Source organism: Lissotriton helveticus, chromosome 12 (assembly GCF_964261635.1).
Source record: "Lissotriton helveticus chromosome 12, aLisHel1.1, whole genome shotgun sequence".
NCBI classification, from domain to species: Eukaryota; Metazoa; Chordata; class Amphibia; order Caudata; family Salamandridae; genus Lissotriton; species Lissotriton helveticus.
Window position 1 is genome coordinate 821,882,684 of NC_136073.1, and position 18,324 is coordinate 821,901,007.

At 45.2% G+C, this 18,324-nt stretch overlaps 1 protein-coding gene across 1 annotated transcript in view; it reads left to right on the top strand.

Moving 5' to 3' along the window:
• The window catches only part of SNX27 (sorting nexin 27), a 145,941-nt gene that overhangs the window by 89,833 nt on the left and 37,784 nt on the right, over nt 1-18,324 (top strand). The window contains exons 3-6 of the mRNA XM_078669586.1: nt 6,761-6,953; nt 7,883-7,947; nt 8,915-9,019; nt 9,986-10,064. Coding sequence (XP_078525712.1) covers nt 6,761-6,953; nt 7,883-7,947; nt 8,915-9,019; nt 9,986-10,064 — 442 coding nt within the window. The remainder of the gene's footprint in view (nt 1-6,760; nt 6,954-7,882; nt 7,948-8,914; nt 9,020-9,985; nt 10,065-18,324) is intronic.

Genomic DNA, 18,324 nt, shown 5'->3' on the forward strand with positions numbered 1-18,324 from the left:
AGAGGTTGTGATGTTGCTGCAGCTTGAAGCCATGCCACTCATACTGCAGAGCTTGGTGCACAGCCTCCAACTTTAACCTGCACACGTACACCTACCACATTCACCTTTGGATACATTCTTCTTTACAGTGTGACTAGGCCTCATCTTTTATGATGATGCCCATACTTGAGTTTAATGTGCCTTTCATGGGCAATGGTTGGCACTTGTGAGACTTAAGTAGCTCAGGGAGGCTCTGCCATAAACACCGTAATGCAAAACCAAAGGGGATGATGGCCGGAGTGTTGAACATTGCAAGCACTCACCCCCAGTCAACTGATCTGGGTTTAATCCATTATCATTCTTTAGCTCACTCTGCCACCCCAGTTCAGACATGGGCATATGCAAATCAGTCTGACCCTGTGCCTCATGGGAACAGTCCAGCCCGAACTGCCAAGCCATGTCTTCCCTGGACCAGAAACTAGCATCCTGGGACCGGTTTCTAGCTAATCAGCCGTCATCAGCCAGGCTAGCTTGAATCCCGTGGCAAAGTGGGCAAGGGACCCACGTCTGGGCATACCCTGCCAACTTAGGGCGAACAGAGCAAAACCAAAAAGGATGATGGATGGAGTGTTGAACATTGCAAGCACTCACCTCCAGCACTCACCCCCCAGTCAACTGATCTGGGTTTAATCCATCATCATTCTTTAGCTCACTCCGCCACCCCAGTTCAGACATGGCCATATGCAAATCAGTCTGACCCTGTGCCTCATGGGAACCGTAATGGGCGCATAGGGTGGAGTTCATCCACATCCGATGTAAGTGGTCAAGTTTGGTCTGTACAGGCTCAAACAAAATGAACATCATTGATCAAGTGAACTTGTAGTTCCTTTATGACAAACGCAAGTGTAGCACATTACAATTTCGCAGCCCCTCTTTGTGTCAAGAAGCAGTGCTTCAGAGCATCATCACTCAAGCACCTTGTGAAAACAAATTGAAGTACATTTTGCAAAGAAGCAAGGAATGTTCCTCAGTAGTGGAATATTCCGAAATTTGAAAATCTTGACTTCAGTCACTCCAACAAGCCATGTCAGTTTCTGTGTTGCTTGCAGACCCAATTCATGGTTTTAAGAATAAAGGGGAGATGTGGTCTTGGGTGTCACCAAAAGACCCTGAAAGTCCTGACCACCCTCATAAGCCTGGAGCTGGAACCTACTATTACACTGGCTAATTGGTCTGAGACTGAGCACCCCCCAGTCTCTCCCCCCCCCCCCCCCCCCCCGCCCCGCCCCAGTAGTGCAAGCTATTGCACTGGAAATCAATTGCAACACACTCGCTCTAGCTGTGAACATATTAAGCTAAAGCGCGGGTGCCGCAATTGGTTTAAAAGTAAAGACATTTTTAAAAAAGTTCTCCATTTCTTTACATTTGAAGCAATTGCGGTACCTGCGCTTTAGCTGAAGATGTTTAAGGCCTTTACAACCAAAGTAAATAAATAGAAAAAAAAAGGGGCATGCAGCAGCTTTTATTATTCCAGCCAAGGCGTTTCACGCTGTATACTATAATTGTTGCGTGAGAGCGGGTCTGGACTGCAACAGTAGGCAGGACAAAGCTATTTAAGAAAATAGTACTCCTTGTCTGTAATTAAAATGGCCCAAGAAATAAAACATGTAACCGTGTCTTCATGGGAGGTTACAAGAAGAGAAAAGGCTGTACTAACAAGGGACTACTAAACCTATTGACCAATGAAAAGCCACCATTTACAAAATACACTGCCAGGAGTCAATGGGTGGAAAGTGGGCAGAGCTTCATGCCCATATCCTGAATACTGCATGTCAGACAGCGCGAGCGCTGCCTAGGCGAGACCTAAAAACCGAAAAGCTTGCTGCCCTCGCTTGTCTTTGTTGGTACCATTCCTGAGAAATTTTAGATTCTAGACTGATTTTTTTTTTTCTTTTCTTTTTTGTGGGGAGTAGGGGCGAGAAGCCGGTGGCAGCTGTTAGGGAGCCGAGGGTGAGAAGGGAGTGGTGCGGGGGGAAAAAAGACTTACCTGCTGGTCGCCGGCTGCTGCCTCTCCTCAGTCTTCCCTCTTTTCCTAGCTCCCGGCAGCATCCAGACTCCCCTAAGCCAATTATGACGCTGCTGTCACCAGCATAACAGCAGTCTCTGGATTGGTCTAAGCAGCCTGTTTGGCCTCTCAGGCATCAACAGTAACAGTTCTTCACCTGGCTGTGCAACACAGCCAGGTTGAGAAATGCTAAGTGAGCATGATGGTTTGACCAGCCCAAGACGGCTGGCCAAACTGTCATGCACACTTATGGTAAACCAACCATTCCTCCCTCTGAAGAGAGCCCAGTCCTGCCCTAACCTGGCTCCATACTAACGATAAAATAACGTTATTTTATTTTTCCTATGCACTGCTCGGAGAGTAGTGGGGCCATGCTCCGCTGCCTTAGCGGAGGAGGTGCCGCTGGGAGAATCCTCCAGTTTGAGGACTGTCGGTTTCCACGCACCCCACTTGCAGCACGACCTGTTGATGTTATGCACACTGCGAAGGTAGCATGTGACATCAACGGATCGTCCTCACTCAAGGGGTGAAGAGTTTACTCTGCAGGGAAAGCAGATTTATGTTGCATAAGGCACATTGTTGTCCTGCAGCCATAGTATTTAATCTTAATCTTCTGTAGATTTGTATGCAAGCCTTCTTGGCCTTCGACAGGCTTAAGTAGAAGGCTCACTGTGACCTATACTATAAGGAGTTGTAAACATGACCTAATTAAAGATGAGTCTGGGAAAATCCCCATGGCATTTGCACGAGGATTCTCCTCACGGACTGCCTGCCTCTGATGATTGATACCCACAGTGTGTAACCTTTCATCAGAAGTTTATTTTTTGGATCTATCGCCCAGATGACTCGTGTACTGCTTGTAGAACTAGCACTTGTGCTACGCTGCAACACTTCTCTATCTGGCATTGTGTAATGTTTTAGTGTTATTTGGACATTGTATTTTACTTATTTTTTAATGACCTGCAAGCAGAAGGTGACACACTAATGAGCCTTCATTAATTGTCCAGTTTCTGTCAGTGAATGCTGTCTGTTGCCAATGTGAATGAGATCCAAACTACAGAGCCATGGCTTATTGCATATAGTCACACTGTGCCATTGACCATGTTAGATCATTGTTGAAATAGTTATTTTCTACAGCATAAATTCACAACTTGGTGCCACCCTGTGTCTACTGTGTACTGCAGGTAAGCCAGATATGTTGGCTTTGGCAGTGCTTGTTCATAGTTCTGGCGTTAGGCAAGACTTTTTGATTTCAGTAAAATATGTATTATTTACTTACATATAGGGACTTTCTGCCACCTCTCTTCGTCCATTGGTCTGTTGTATTATATACATTTTGATGTCTGCCACTGTGGCATACATCCTACGTAAGCCACTGGTTAACTTTACATTGAATGCCTGCATTTTGCTCTCACAAGGAGCACATCTACACACAGGCTAGTTCTCTTCAGGGCCAATGTTTTTGTTTGTACTTTATAATTACTTTAGTGTTGCCTTTGTGTTTAGAGCCTGTGTTAGCAGGAGGTTTCTGATCCACATTCCATCTTTCAGATCCCATCTCCTGCCAGTGCCTTTGTAAATTCCTTTTGGAGTGTTTTGCTTTTCTTACTACTGCTATTTCACAGCATATCAGATTAGATTGTAGCCATTTGAAACTGTTCATTATTGTTATTCTCTTTACTTTATTTCTTTCTCTCCTTCCTAATTTCTTTTCTTCCTTTGTTTCTTTCTTGCCTTATTTCATTTTTAGGTTTCGCTGGAGGGCGGAGCTCTTAGCTCCGCCTCCAGAGAAATCTCTTGATTTCAGTAAGGAAAATGGAATACGCCCCCCTGTCCCATTGGCTAGCTCCATAAATGGAGGCTAGCCATTGGAACAGAGATCTGTCCGTCAAGGCCGGACCAGGTTCGGGGGCGTTCCCGAGATTTTTTCCCTGGGCGTTCCGCTATCCACCCTTTTTGCATCGTCATTGGGCGGTGGGCGGAGTTTCGTTTTTTTTTTCTTCTGGGTTTGTTGTTGTCACTCCATGCCGACCACGGCCGCCGGAGGAAGCCCAGGTGAGTGCTTGTTTTTAAATCTTGCCTTCCCGCGTCCTTTCTCTGTGTCCGTTTCTTTCCCGACCCCCTCCCGCTCTCCGTTCCTTTCCCGCCCCCCCCCTCCCGCTCTCCGTTCCTTTCCCGCCCCCCCCTCCCGCCGTCCGTGTCCTCTCCCGCCCCCTCCCGCCGTCCGTGTCCTTAAGTAACTATGCAGTATGATTAGTGAACACTCTTAATCTTCCTAGTACCACATTGCCTGCCGTTCTTGAAGACAATGCCTCCTGTGTAGGCGCTTTATCTTAGATCATCAGCGTCTGCATACTTCAGGGTAAAAGTGAAGTATTCGGTCTATATTTACGAGCAGGGTTCATGCAGGATTCCTCTCGTATCTGCAGCTGAAAGTTTGCAGTGCGGGACCCCGGAAGGATATTGTGGCGCGGGGCTCCCCCTGCCTGCCTCCCGCGGCTCTCTCGTGACTCCAACATTCTTGAAGTCGTCTGTGTTTAGGAGGAGAGAGAACTGCAGAGCTGCTGCGGTGAGGTCACGTCCTGCCCCTCCTCGCCCTCCTCCTCCCTGCCCACCCGAGCTCTGCTGCCTCCCGGGCTCGGCACACTGACTGCTCCGCGCCGCGCACAGGATGTGCCTTCAGCCCCGGGACTGCATCGAGTGGGGGGCCTGTGAGGGAAGCGGGGGCGCTCCTAGGGCTGCTTTACACGAGCACATGGCACCGGGGAGGAGCGCAACGGAGGCGGGATCCCCCTAACCCGACCCCTGGGGGCGCAGAACGCGTGATCCCGGGGTCACCACTTCTCTTTGGCTTTGTGCGGGCAAAATGGATGCGGCGTGCTCGGGTTTCAGAGCAGAACGATCGGGGTAGCAGGAGCTGCCCGGGCAGCGCGGAGGTGCCCGCTTTGCGAGCGAGGAATAAACTTCCATCAGGCCTGGATATGTGGGGGATCCGGCCAGCTGAACCTCTACGGTGAGTGCGCGATGGCTGTGGGGAGGGCAAGGGTTAAAGGTCAAGAAGTTGGTTGTGCACTTCTGGAAATAGTCAGTGAGTTCACCGAGGACACACTGCTTGGCTGTGACGTGCCCTCCCACCCAGCTGCCCCATTACCATTAATCGAATATTCGGGTGCATACAGTGCTATCGGAACGACATCTACCTACGACCCGGTAATTGAATATACTTGCACAAACCTGCCAATGGGGTATGTTAAAAGGGGTGGGGGGCGCCTCCTGCGCCTCTCTTGGGGTGTGGTGTGGTGTCTTAGCACTCCCTTCCCCCCCCCCCGCCATAGCGCACACATGCAGTAAACATTGTTTCTGGTCCATGATTGCCTCAGAGGGCATGATGAAAAAATCCTTGCAGACCCAACGAACTAGAGTGGCACATACATTTTCATGCCTTGTGGATCCATGCATATGCACACTCACTCACATGCGCACATTCATACACACTCGTGAACGTTCATTCACACAATGATCATGCACACACACACGTGCACATGTGCATACTCACGTGCACACGCACACACACACCTACAAACACACACACCATCACTCAGGGAGCTCCTAATTGAATGTGAGCATTGCATGTCAGCAATACACGCGTGCACACACGCGTGCACACACACGTGCACACACACACACACACACACACACACACACACACACACACACACACACACACACACACACACACACACACACACACACACACACACACACACACACACACACACACACACACACACACACACACACACACACACACACACACACACACACACACACACACACACACACCTACAAAACACACACCATTACTCAGGGAGCTCCTAATTGTCAGCAAGCTTTGGTCCTTTGATAAGAAGGAGGTTAGTCATTATTAATCGTTTTTACTGTTTGTGAGAGATTAAGGTATTGGCATTGTAAATGGCAATGCCATTTATTTATCTGTTTTCAAAACCAACACATAAATAAAAAAATTGTCATTTACAATGCCAATAGCTCTAACTTTTACAAAGGCGAAACCGTTGCATTGTAAATGCTTGTTTCTTTATTTACTACGTTCCCGTCTTTCTTTCTTTCTTGCCTTATTTCTGGCTTTTCTTCCTTCTTTCTCAAAGACAAGAAGCTTGCAGGCAATGCCAGACTGATTTCTTTTTCTCTCCATTTCCCCCATTTTTTTAGGTCTGGTAGCCACGTCTTTGTTTTACTAAAATTAGTTATAATACATAGTTACTATAAGGCTTTCAGACAGACTTCCATTAATCTGTGGTTGGTGTCATTCCCATGTTTCTTCTACCCTCTCCAGCATGCATTAATGGGCAATGTATCAGTCCACTACAGCCATTGGCTGCTTCACTATGATTACTTTCTTTTCGAAAGAAACACATCCACACACAAAGTACTTCTTTCACTGCCTGGGAGTACTATGGTAATGGGTTTTTATATTTGAGACCCCAAAACATTTGTTGCCTGTAGTCAATGATTGTTTTTTGATTGATAAGGGCCTGGCATATTCACAAACCGTACAGGTTTGCAGAAATATTACAAAACAAGAATTGCCAGAAGGCTGCTGGCCAACACCAGATCTAGTGGTTTTGTGAATGTTTGTTTTTGAATTTGTTCTATTTGTAATTGGTTTAATGTGTTTGTGCCGCTTTGCTTCCCCAGGTATATAATGTTTACATGGCAGGAAGACAGCTCTGTTCCAAGCGCTACCGGGAATTTGCAATCCTGCACCAAAACCTTAAGCGTGAATTTGCCAACTTCACTTTCCCTCGATTACCGGGCAAGTGGCCATTCTCCCTGTCCGAACAGCAGCTTGATGCCCGACGGAGGGGGCTGGAGGAGTACTTGGAGAAAGGTAGAAATGTCAGAACTGTTGCAATGTTGGTATGAACATGGATCATGGATGTATAGTGAATGTATGGATTGACTTGCATGAGCACTTTTTAGTTTTTTTGCTGGATGCATTGGTAGAGTGGGGTCATGTTGAGAGGCCAGTTGTGTTGCAAGATGTATTGAGATTTCTTCTCTGAATGTCTGACTTAAGGGTTTGGTGCTTCTTTAAACTTGGTGTATTGTACTATACTTGGATTCGGGGCAAGTTGTATTGGGAGATAGGTGCACGTAGGGTGCGATTTGAGTGAACAAGGAGAGTCTGTATTGTTTGACTATTTAAACAGGATGCAGATTGCTAACTGTATTCTGTAGGCAGTCTGATGTTCTGCCTCTTGGTGACGGACTTCACATTTGTGGCTGGAATTCCCAAAGTTGCTGGAATGTGACATGAGGCGTTACACAAATTTAACAAACGGTGAAGGCTCTTAGGTTAGTTGGTGCTGCCTATTTGGCTCATGAGGATTGATTTGGTGGTTCCTGAGTTGGGTAGTTCTTTGTATTGGTGATATGGCGATCTGTCATGGTTGGGTGTGCAGGTTTTTATGGAGTGCCAGTGAGACTGACTTTCTGGTTTGGTAGGTTAATTTTAGTGGTGTATGGGGACTATCCAAATCTCCATTAAGATGGCGGTTGGTTTACATGACATTTAAAGAGTGAGTGGATGGATGGAAATGCTGGCATGTGGAGCATGAAACCCTAAACTTCGGCATGTGAGGGTTGCAGTCACCTGGGGCTACTGGTTTGTGTTTTTTACTTTACCATAGACTGTTGCACGCAAGCTTGCAATGGTGTGGCTAGAGACCGATGCACATTTTAAAATAATTTTGCTCTGTATATTTTTACTGATTCTTTGTTTACAGGAAGTTCTTTTTTTCTGTTATCCTTTTCCAGCATGTTCAATAAGGGTGATTGGAGAAAGTGACATCATGCAGGAGTTCCTGTCAGAGTCTGATGAGGTAGGATTTCTAGTTTGTCAAACTGGCCATGCAGTACTTCATTGCCATGGAAATCATAGCTTTGGTTCCCCATATTTGATGGATTTTTTTTTGTCACTTCACTGTCACTTTTTTAATTAAATATTGCTCTATTTCTAATTGGGTTTGGGATTTTTATGGTGTTGCATTTCGACTTTCTCACTCTTTTGGTACTGCATAAAGATTTTGCACATTGCCTTAAGTGTCTGCCCAGTGGCGCATAGGTCCCTGGGGGTTGACCTCCGGTTAATTCAACTTTGACTTCTCCCTGACAAGGGTTGTGATTATTCCTCGAGGTTGGTAGTCACCACAATATTCAGTTTCTTACAATGTGTTTTTTAGCTGTCTCCATCCTGTTCTTCCCCGCCCCCACCTCCACGCTCAGTGTTCTCTCGCGCCCAGGTGCTTTTTCCAACCCAGCTCCAGGTTGCTTTCTTTCCTATGTGCTTCTCTTCTTCCCTCTCAAGCTCTACTTTGCTCTGAGTTGTGTACTTCCACCCCCCCATGTTTTTTCCCCCCACCATCTGCACCCTCTGTGTTGCGTGCCCACTGTACGACCTCCATGTTTCCGCACACTACTTATTAAAAAAAACTTTGCGCTACTTTTTTTTTCTTTACCAATTTAAATTAGATCGATTAAATAAAAAGAAAAAACTCATTTTATTTCATGGATGCTGTACAGCAGCACTAAAAATCATTGGCGGAGACAGTGGGTCCCAAAGGCAAGACCGGTTGACTTTTTCAATGCTTGTTTTTTCTTCATGCTTCGAAACTGCAGAATTGTATCTCCATTTAGAAACTTATAAACCTATACACTTTCCTTTTCCGCTCAATTATGCTATTTTCTATATTTCCTACCTTTGCTTATTTTTCCCCAGAATTGTTGGGCAGTAACAGTTAACAAATAATTGCTTTTTTGAAGCTTTTACATAGTCTTTGCTTTTTCTAGAATTACAATGGCGTCTCGGACGTGGAGTTGAGGGTAGCATTACCGGACAAAACAACGGTGACCGTGCGGGTGAAAAAGAACAGCACGACTGACCAGGTCTACCAGGTAATGTGAGTGTCTGTCAATGAACACTCCGCTATTACTGTAAGCCATCACTATACCCGATCTGCCTTACTGAACAAGATGTGCAGTGCTTTTGTTTAAAACCCAAAAAGAAAGGAACCCTTCACCTCCCAGCTTTGTGGGAAGTTAATTTTAAAATGAATCCACCTCATGACCCAGAATGTTGGTTTCAAATACGGACTATCAACAGTTGCATTCTGTGTTAACATCCAGTAAAGCAACTCTTTGAAGGAATTCCCAATTTTCTTTTCCCATATTTTCCTATTTTAAATGATCCTTTTCTTCCTTGGCCCACATACATGAGCCATCGAGCCAGAGAGGGTGTCTTTGACCACATTCGCAGAACAAGAGCGTCTACTAAGAGGACCTAAAGCACGGTTTCTTGCTTTCAGTCAAAGGTTCTGAAGCTGGTCAGTTGTCATTAACTAGCGTAGGAAAATGAATTGAGGTGACTCTAGGCCAAACCGTATCCATAATTGGCCCAGATTTGTGCGAGTGATGACAGTTTGATTTCCACATGTAATGAATTACTTAAAATGGTACTAATGTGGATAATTTTTAAAAGTGGGTTTTGTGAATACCTATCCTGAAGCCTTGTACGCTGGACCATTGTTGTGTACCCCTGTTGTAGGCCAAGGTTGCTTAGGGTGGTTTGGCGTTGCCTGAAGGCATCACAGTTCCTTTTAATCTTTACTTCACCATTCCTCCTTTCTAATCTTGCATTAAGGAATGTTGTCAGTGTAAATAAACCTTCCGTTCAAAACCTTTAGCTTTCACTTGAATCAACTGCCAGAGCGTGAAACCCCTCTTTCCTACCCTTGCAGAATTCAATGCACACAGTATTGCTAAATAACACAAACACTTAGTGACTTGCATCCATAATTCAAGCTTCTATTAAATCCTTGTTTTCCCTCTTTGCCTACTAATTTATTTTCTATTTCCATGCAGGCTGTGGCTGCCAAGATTGGAATGGACGGAATCACATCCCATTATTTTGCTTTGTTTGAGGTGATAAACCATTCTTTCGGTGAGTCTTCAAGCAAATTGGAAGAACTAGCGTTCCATGTAAATCTATGCAAAGATGAGGAGCTGTCATTGGAGAGCTTTGCTGGTTCAACAGCAGTGCAACATAGTTGTGCTTGATATGTCTACTTGCTTTTCACATACTTTCGCTGTGAAAAAATCCAAGCATGTTTTCAGAACACATAGTAACATTAAAGTACTGTGGAAACTGGGGTGGTAGTGCTATAACACCAAAGTAGTATTCTGGTTCTGTTGCTGATTTTTCAGTCTGTGATGCAGGATCTGCCCTGGTGGATGGAGGCCTCCAACCTTCTAAGAGGCTGCTCTTTCAGCAACGCCCCTCTCCATTCCCCCCAAACCCCTTCAGGCTACAGCGGTGACTTCTCCTTCCTCACCAAGCCTTGTGATCAACATGATGTTACAGGGCCTTTGGTCTATGTTGAAGCAGCTCATAATTGGTCTTAAGCTGCAGCCATTCTTAAACTGAATGCATTTCTCCCTCACATCTCTGGGGCATGTCTGAATTCTGTAGGACACCACCCCCTCTGCCCTTATATCAACAAAGGTGGCATTGTGAAGTCGTGGACTCTCTTGGGAAGCAATAGTCTTGTGGACATGGTAAGGCAACAGTGAATCTTCCCAGTAGTGTCTCATCTGGTGTGCTCCCTGGAAGTGTGGGCAGATGTTAGTTTCTTCTTACTGGAGTACCACAAGTGACATTACAACAAAGGCGACGGAGGTAATTGTCTCCTGTCTGCCTGCCCGCCCAAGACCACAAGGATAAGGACTGTGAGGCCTGTGCAGCGTTCCTACCGAAGACGTTAAGGACACGCCAAAGTCAAAGACAGGCCCACTACGCCACAATGTCGCAGACAACGAAGAAAACCTCTCCGAGAGACCTGTGGTTCTCCAGCGATGAGGAGGAACATGGAGCACCAGCGGGGTTGACGCATGAGGGATCGGACGTCGAGGTCCTAGTGGGGGACTCCGAAAAAATCCATGCAGAGAAAAAGGTTAAGCATCTGAAAAAGAAGACTGGGAAGGTAAGACACCATAAAGATCCGTCTGAACCAAAGGGCCACGAACATAATGCTCACAAGGCAGCCCTGACGCCGAGCTAAAAGGAGATCGAAGGTCAACCGCAATTGAAAGAACCCCACTGAACCCAACCAAAGGTTACAGAGGAGCCGAAGACGCTGAAACAAAGGGTCAACACCAAACCCACAAAAAAGGGGACTACTCCCAACGAAGACTAACGTCGACGTCGGAAATATAATAAAATCTCCGGCCACCGACACAGAGAGAGCCTTAAGCTCGAAAAGGAGAAGACTCGAGGAAGAAATTGCAGCGCAAAAGGACTTCGATGCCTCATTGAAGAATTTTTGAATTTCAAAAACACCGGCATCCGAATCCGAGAACGCCGAAGAAGCAGAAGGCGCCGAAGGAGAGGTAGAAGGGATCTTCAACTCTTCGCCGACACCTGAACCTCGAGGCGACGAACCTGAGGAATATGGAGATATACCTGAAGAGGAGGAAAACTCCGAAAATTTCGAGGAAGAGTGGAATGACCTCGACACCGGGAGACCGGAAGAAGAGATTTGCAGCTACCTTTCAAAAGCATTCACCTCCAGATGACATGGCTTTCTATAATGACATTGTCAAAAGGGCAGCAAATACATTTGGGGTGCCCTTAGAGGAGGAAAATGGGGACACATGTTTCTTGCTAGAAACACTGGCACCAGCGTCCAGAGGAACACAATCAGCCCTGCCAAGTATTATGCATTAGGTGTTAGACTAACGCATTCTAGTGATGGTGTCTGCATCACTGCACTAAAATGCTTTGTCACTCATTACAGGTGCTTTGAGAATGTGTGAATATAAGGTGCTGCAGGATTGAAGAATTAAAGCAGCACAGGCGTGCTGTTCAGCTGCTTTCTATGCTGCCTGCCCTAATCAATGTATTTACTTCGCCGCTGTCGGCGTGTACTTGTTGCTGTAGCAACCACGCTATGTGTTTAATTAAAGGTAAATTGAGTCCGTGGTGGTGCGAGGCTTTATTAAACCAATCTGCTCTCTGTGGATTGGTTGGACAGTGCCTTGTCATCGGGTTGTCTGGGAACACCTCACTGCCTGCTTGTAATTGGCTGTTTGAATACTTAACTGTGGCTGGAGACTGGCTGAGGAATAGTTTGCAAGTTGTTTATTGGCTGCTCTGCTATATCACTGAATGAATGTACGTCTTTTGGCAGTGGACGGGGCTGTGTTGATCCTGCTCATTCAGCGGGAGTCCCGGCCTGTGCATTAGAAGATCCCAATCTTCTTCGATTCGAGGCCACATCATGGGGGACGAGTTTACAGGTTTTGCTGTGACCCTCTGCACGTAGCGCTGCAGGACTGATCTATCCCTCGGTATTCACCAAAAGCTTGGGGTTAAAACACCTTCAGAAATAATCTTTGCACAACCGTTGCTTGTGGTGATCCTGTAAACAGCCCATTGCAATTGTACACGAGGGGGCATGCTCAGCATATTTTGGGACAACTACTGATTTCATAATTAGTGTTCTTAATGGATTCGCCCACCCTCCTATCCGTCCAGGAGAAAGTAACATCAATCCAAATTTTAATAAAAATATAAAGAATAAAAATATGGAGATAGTTTTGCCCCATGCAATTTTAGTGTTCTATACACATTTATTTGGAATGCCAGGGCTGGAAGTAATTTAAGTTATGCACAAGGGTTGGCATTTTTGTTGACTGGTAGCAGGCTCTGGGATTCTTAGGTAGGCCATGCTTTGTGATGAAGTTCCTTAGTTGCAGTGAACTGTACACCTTCACAGATCTGTTGCTTCCCTCGTGGCTGCTTCTCATGCACTCACTGCCTCTCCTGCCATGGCAGATATTACTTACCTTGCGTCCTTTCTACAGGAGAGGTTATCCTGCTAGGGAACAGGGTGGCGAGGTCTCGGTTCCAGGCTAATCTACAGTTTGGCAAATGCACAGACCGTGACATGTTTCTCCCAGCTGTAGAGAATTGCCCTCCCGCTGCATTCATCATTATCCATGTAGCAGGGATCATTTGTATTAACTCCAAGCTTGAGTATTATTTAAAAATCACATTTTCCTCTGTATTAATAATACAGTAAAATCCCATATGCATTCAGATGTGGCATCCCTGAGAATGGGCTGGGTGATAAGGAGCATGAGGCTCATTTGCAGGCAGTATGGCCTCTCACATTCCTTTTGGTACAGTCTGGTCCCACAGTGCCCTTCCATTTTTGCGTCTATGCAGCAGTCTTAAGATCTTCTTAGTGTTTCTTGTTTCTCAAATGGGTGTAATTCCTGATATTTATGTTTCCCTTTTCTTCATTGCTTGATTATGCTCGCGAGAAAGTCACTCATAGTTGTTAAATGTCACTCATAATTACATTGAAATTATGAAAATGTCACACCTAGCAATCTGAAACCTTGGCAGCTATGCACAATACCTACCTGTGTTGGCAAGTATCCTGGACCAATGCAAAGAAGCATTCAAAGAACCAGCTTCAAACAAGGGGGTAACCCCCCTCAAAAGACCCCAAATATATTCAGGGAAGTACAGTACCGGACTCCATTATTGTCACCACAGCCAGGAGGAGAGCCAATGCAGTCTCCAACACAGGGCCACCACCTGAAAAGGAAAGTAAGAGGATGGAAATGGTGGGGAGGAGAATGGAGAAGAGGCAGCAACACAGTGGCGCTTTGCCAACTCTAACACCCTGTTAAACAGATATGGCCACCAACAGTGGGATGAAATAGAAGAGTTGCTGAGCACTCCCAGAGGAGGACAAAAAGAGGGCAAAATCAATTGTCCAAGAAGGGAAAAATGTGGCAAACACCTGCCTAAAGTCAGCCTTAGATGCAGCAGATACTGAAGCAGGCAAATGTTCACTGGAACAATCGGCAGAATGCATGCCTGGCTCAGAATGCATGGTTTTAAACAAGAAGTCCAGACATCAGTTATCAACAGACCATTTAACTGAGAAGCTCTGGCAAGGATGTAGATGAATCCCTCCAACAAATTAAAAAAGACAATGAAACCTCATGGGCGATGGGGGCCCTGCAGCAAAGAGGTTCTTTTAAAATAGGAGGGTTCTCTAACAGAAAAAACACAGGTAGAGGCAGCTTTAGTCAAGGACAGCAGATGCCACAACAATCTCAGGGACAGAACCCAAACCAACAGATGAGTCAACAGTCTAACTACCACGGTTGGCAACAACAGCAGAAGCAGCCCTTTCGAGGAAGAGGCCAATCCTCTAGAGGAAGAGGAAATGGGTCTAACTTGATCACGTAAAAGGACCCACACAAAACACCAGTGGGGGGAGAATATCTTTTTTCCACAGAGAATGGAAAAGGATCACAACAGACAATTGGATATTAATTTTGGTACAATACAGATATTGCATAGAGCTCACAAAGATACCACCTGCAAATCCACCCAAAACAAGAACATTAACCAAATCAGAACAAACACTGTTCAACACAGAAATCAAAGAAAAGGACACTACGACCAGAGTATACGATTTTTTATTTTTTTTTAATTTTTTAAGTATAAATTGTAGATTGTTGCCTAAACATAAAGAAGATATCTATGATTTAATAAATTACCTCCAACCTGATGCCATTTTCCTGACGGAAACTTGGCTTAATGATAGTTCTGGACCTGATATAGCCACTGCAATCCCGCTTAACTACACGATCGTTAGGATGGATCGTAAGAATAGACTTGGTGGAGATATAGGCATTATTTTTAGAAAGGAATTTATCTGCAAATGGGAGGAATTACCGCTAAATAATTGTGAACACGGATTATTTAAACTAACCCTCACACCCCAGTTCACGCTCTCAGGGATGTTGATTTATCGGCCCACGGGAGCAGCAGGAGCATGGGTGGCCGCACTTCCAGACTTTATCACTCCATATTTATTGGAAGCCACTAATTTCTCAATTTTAGGAGATATTAACCTACATCTTGAGGATCACAACTGCTCCACCAGTTCGACTCTTATTTCAGATCTTGAAGCTCTTAACTTGCCTTTATGTAATTCCGGCCCCACGCATAAAGCAGGACATTTGTTAGATCCCGTCTTTTCCAATGTTAACAATTTAACATGTGAGCCTAATAAACCTTTACTCTGGTCAGACCACTATTTGGTTAGTTTTAAAATCAAGCTGGCAATGTCACAGAAAGCAGCACTGGCCGACGCCACCTGGTCCAGGAATTGGAAAAGGCTTAACTTGGACCGTTTAAATGCTCAATTACTAAACTCGATGCCAGACTTAAGAGGTTAGAATTGCAGACACGAACATGATTAATAAATGGCTAACTGATGCAACAGATACTATCATCACACGAACTAAGAACAAACTTGGGTATCGCTGACCTCCAGCTCCATGGTTCTCGGAGTCACTTAAAACTGAAAAAAGTAGATGCAAGGTGCTAGAGAGACAGTGGAGGAAACCTTATGAACCGGTAGAAAAATTGGCATATAAGCAAGCTATCAAGGCCTACCAACTATCATGCAAGATGGCAAAGGCAGAATTTACGAAAAATAACATCCTTGCTGCACAAAACAATCCTAAACTTCTTTTTAAGGTGGTACAGGATTTGCCGGGTGCAGCACATCAACCACAACCCCCTAAGCTATCGGTCACTCAATGCAACCAGTTGGCGAACTATTTCAATGATAAAATCTCAAAAATTTACACCGACTTTAGGACAAACTAAGAACAGCCCGGTACCCACTCTAACGACTTCCAGTTACATTAATGAGCTGGTAGAATCTCCCGGGAATCTACTTACCAGCTGGCAATTGTTAGATCCAATACCCTTTAAGGAGACTTTAAAGACCATTAAGTTTGGATCCCCGAATGCTCTTATCCCGGTACACATTCTAAAACAACTTGACCCACGCATGTTAAATGAAATTAGGGAACTCCTTAATGCCTCATTAGAGGAAGCAGTGATGCCGGACACATGGAAACACGCCATGGTCCTACCATTACTGAAGAAAGCTAACGGGGACCCAGAAGTGTTCTCTAACTTTCACCCTGTCTCACTTTTACCGGCTTTCTCCAAAATTTTGGAAAAGCATGTGAATAACCAATTGTCGGAATTTGTTAATGCCAACAATCTTCTGCACCCGTCTCAATCTGGGTTCAGAGCAGGCTACTCAACAGAATCTACACTCCTGGGAGTGACAGAAACAATTCGCCAGAGACTGTACAGGGGTGGCACGGTGGCACTCATATTATTGGATCTGAGTGCCTCCTTTGACACCATCTCCCATGCAACCCTTATCCAAACTCTGGAAACTAAGGGGGTTGGTGGCTTCACCCTGAAATGGCTAGTGAAATGGCTAGTGAGCTTTTTATCTAATCGATCTTTTCAGGTTTTCTCTAAGAGCAATAATTCTAGCACTTTGGTCTCCCCTTATGGAGTGTCTCAGGGTTCTATCTTAAGTCCGCTGCTTTTTAATATATATATATATATATATAAAACTCCTTTGGCGACAATAGCAGAAGAAGCCGGCCTTACTACTATATTCTCCTACGCAGATGACACACAGCTTGTCTTCTCTTTATCGGCAGTTGACAAGGCTGAGGTGTCTCCCCTTCTCACTGGACTCCAAAGGATCGCGGATTGGATGCACTCCAATACATTTAAGCTTAACGGCGGCTAAACCGAGCTTCTTATCCTTGGCGAACAAAAAGAGCTCTGGGGTCCTGTGCATTGGCCAAATGAAATGGGTCCTATCTCTCAACCAGTGCAGTCTGTTCGCAACTTGGGCATCATGATTGATGACAAATTGTCAACGCGACAACAAGCAGTGAAGACCGCCTCAATATGCTTTGCCATTTTAAAATGGCTGAGGAAAATCCTTTGGCAGCTACCAGAAGGGGCCCAAAAAACAGTAGTCCAGGCCCTCATTGTCTCAAGACTGGACTACGGGAACATCTTATACTTAGGAACCAATAAAGAGGTCACTCGTCGGCTGCAAGTGATCCAAAATGCTGCAGCCAGACTACTATATCTTGCCTCCTAAGAATGACCCAATGACTATCTATGCGATCTACACTGGCTTAAGATTGGCAATTGCCCTAAATTCAAAGCACACTGCTTTATGTTCGGAATCAACACGGTTATGACTCCCAGCTATCTTTGCAAGCTGGTCCAAAAATACATTCCTACTCGTCATCTTCGCTCATCGAATCAAGCTAAATTCGTAGTTCCTAGATTCAAACTGGTGTGGATGGGGCGGGCGCTCCTTCGCTCAGTTGGCTACTGTCCTGTGGAATTCGCTACCTCTTCAGCTACGGCTGCAACAGAACTACGTAAAATTCCGAAAAGGCATAAAAACATGGCTGTTCAATCAATAAACTACCTTGACACCCCCCCCCCCCCCCTAACTTAGTGCAGGTCGAGGGTGCCGGAAAACCTCCGGGTACCTGTTGCGCCATATAAATTCATTAAATAAAATGAATAAATAAATAAAGAACTATACCAAAAACAGGCAATAGAAAAGGTACCAATTCAAGAGTGGTACAAAGGAAACTACTCTCCATACTTCCTAGTACCCAAACAAGACCAGACTCCAAGGCCAATCATGGACTTAAGATTCATAAACAAGTTCATACTAACACAATAATTCAAGATGTGTACCCTTCAATAAATCCCACAGATTCGAAAAGGGGATTACTTGGAAACAATAGACCTCAGGGATGCCTACTTACATATCCCTATGAACAAAAAGCACAGAAAGTACCTAAGATTTCTACACAACTGAACACACTTCCAATTCAAGGTACTCCTGTTCGGCATAAAATCTGCTCCACGGGTGTTCACAAAGTGTTTAGCCGCAGTGGCGGCACACCTAAGAAGAGAGAAAATCCACGTCTACCCCTACTTAGAAGACTGGCTAATAAGGGGACGCATGAAACAAACAACTACAAATCCTGGGTTTTCTCAATAAACCACAAGAAATCTTCAACAACACCAGAAAGGGAAAAAACCTTCCTGGGAGCCAAACTGAACACAGCAAACGCAAAGGCTTATCCCACACAAGCCAGAATACAAGCTATCCGTCACGACACAGCCCTTTACCAGAGGGGCCAGTCTCTGATAGTGAGGAAAGTATTTAAACTAATGGGCATGATGGCATCATGTATCCCACTCATCCCTCACGCTCGCCTAAACATGCACCCATTTCAAGAATGGCTCACCAACA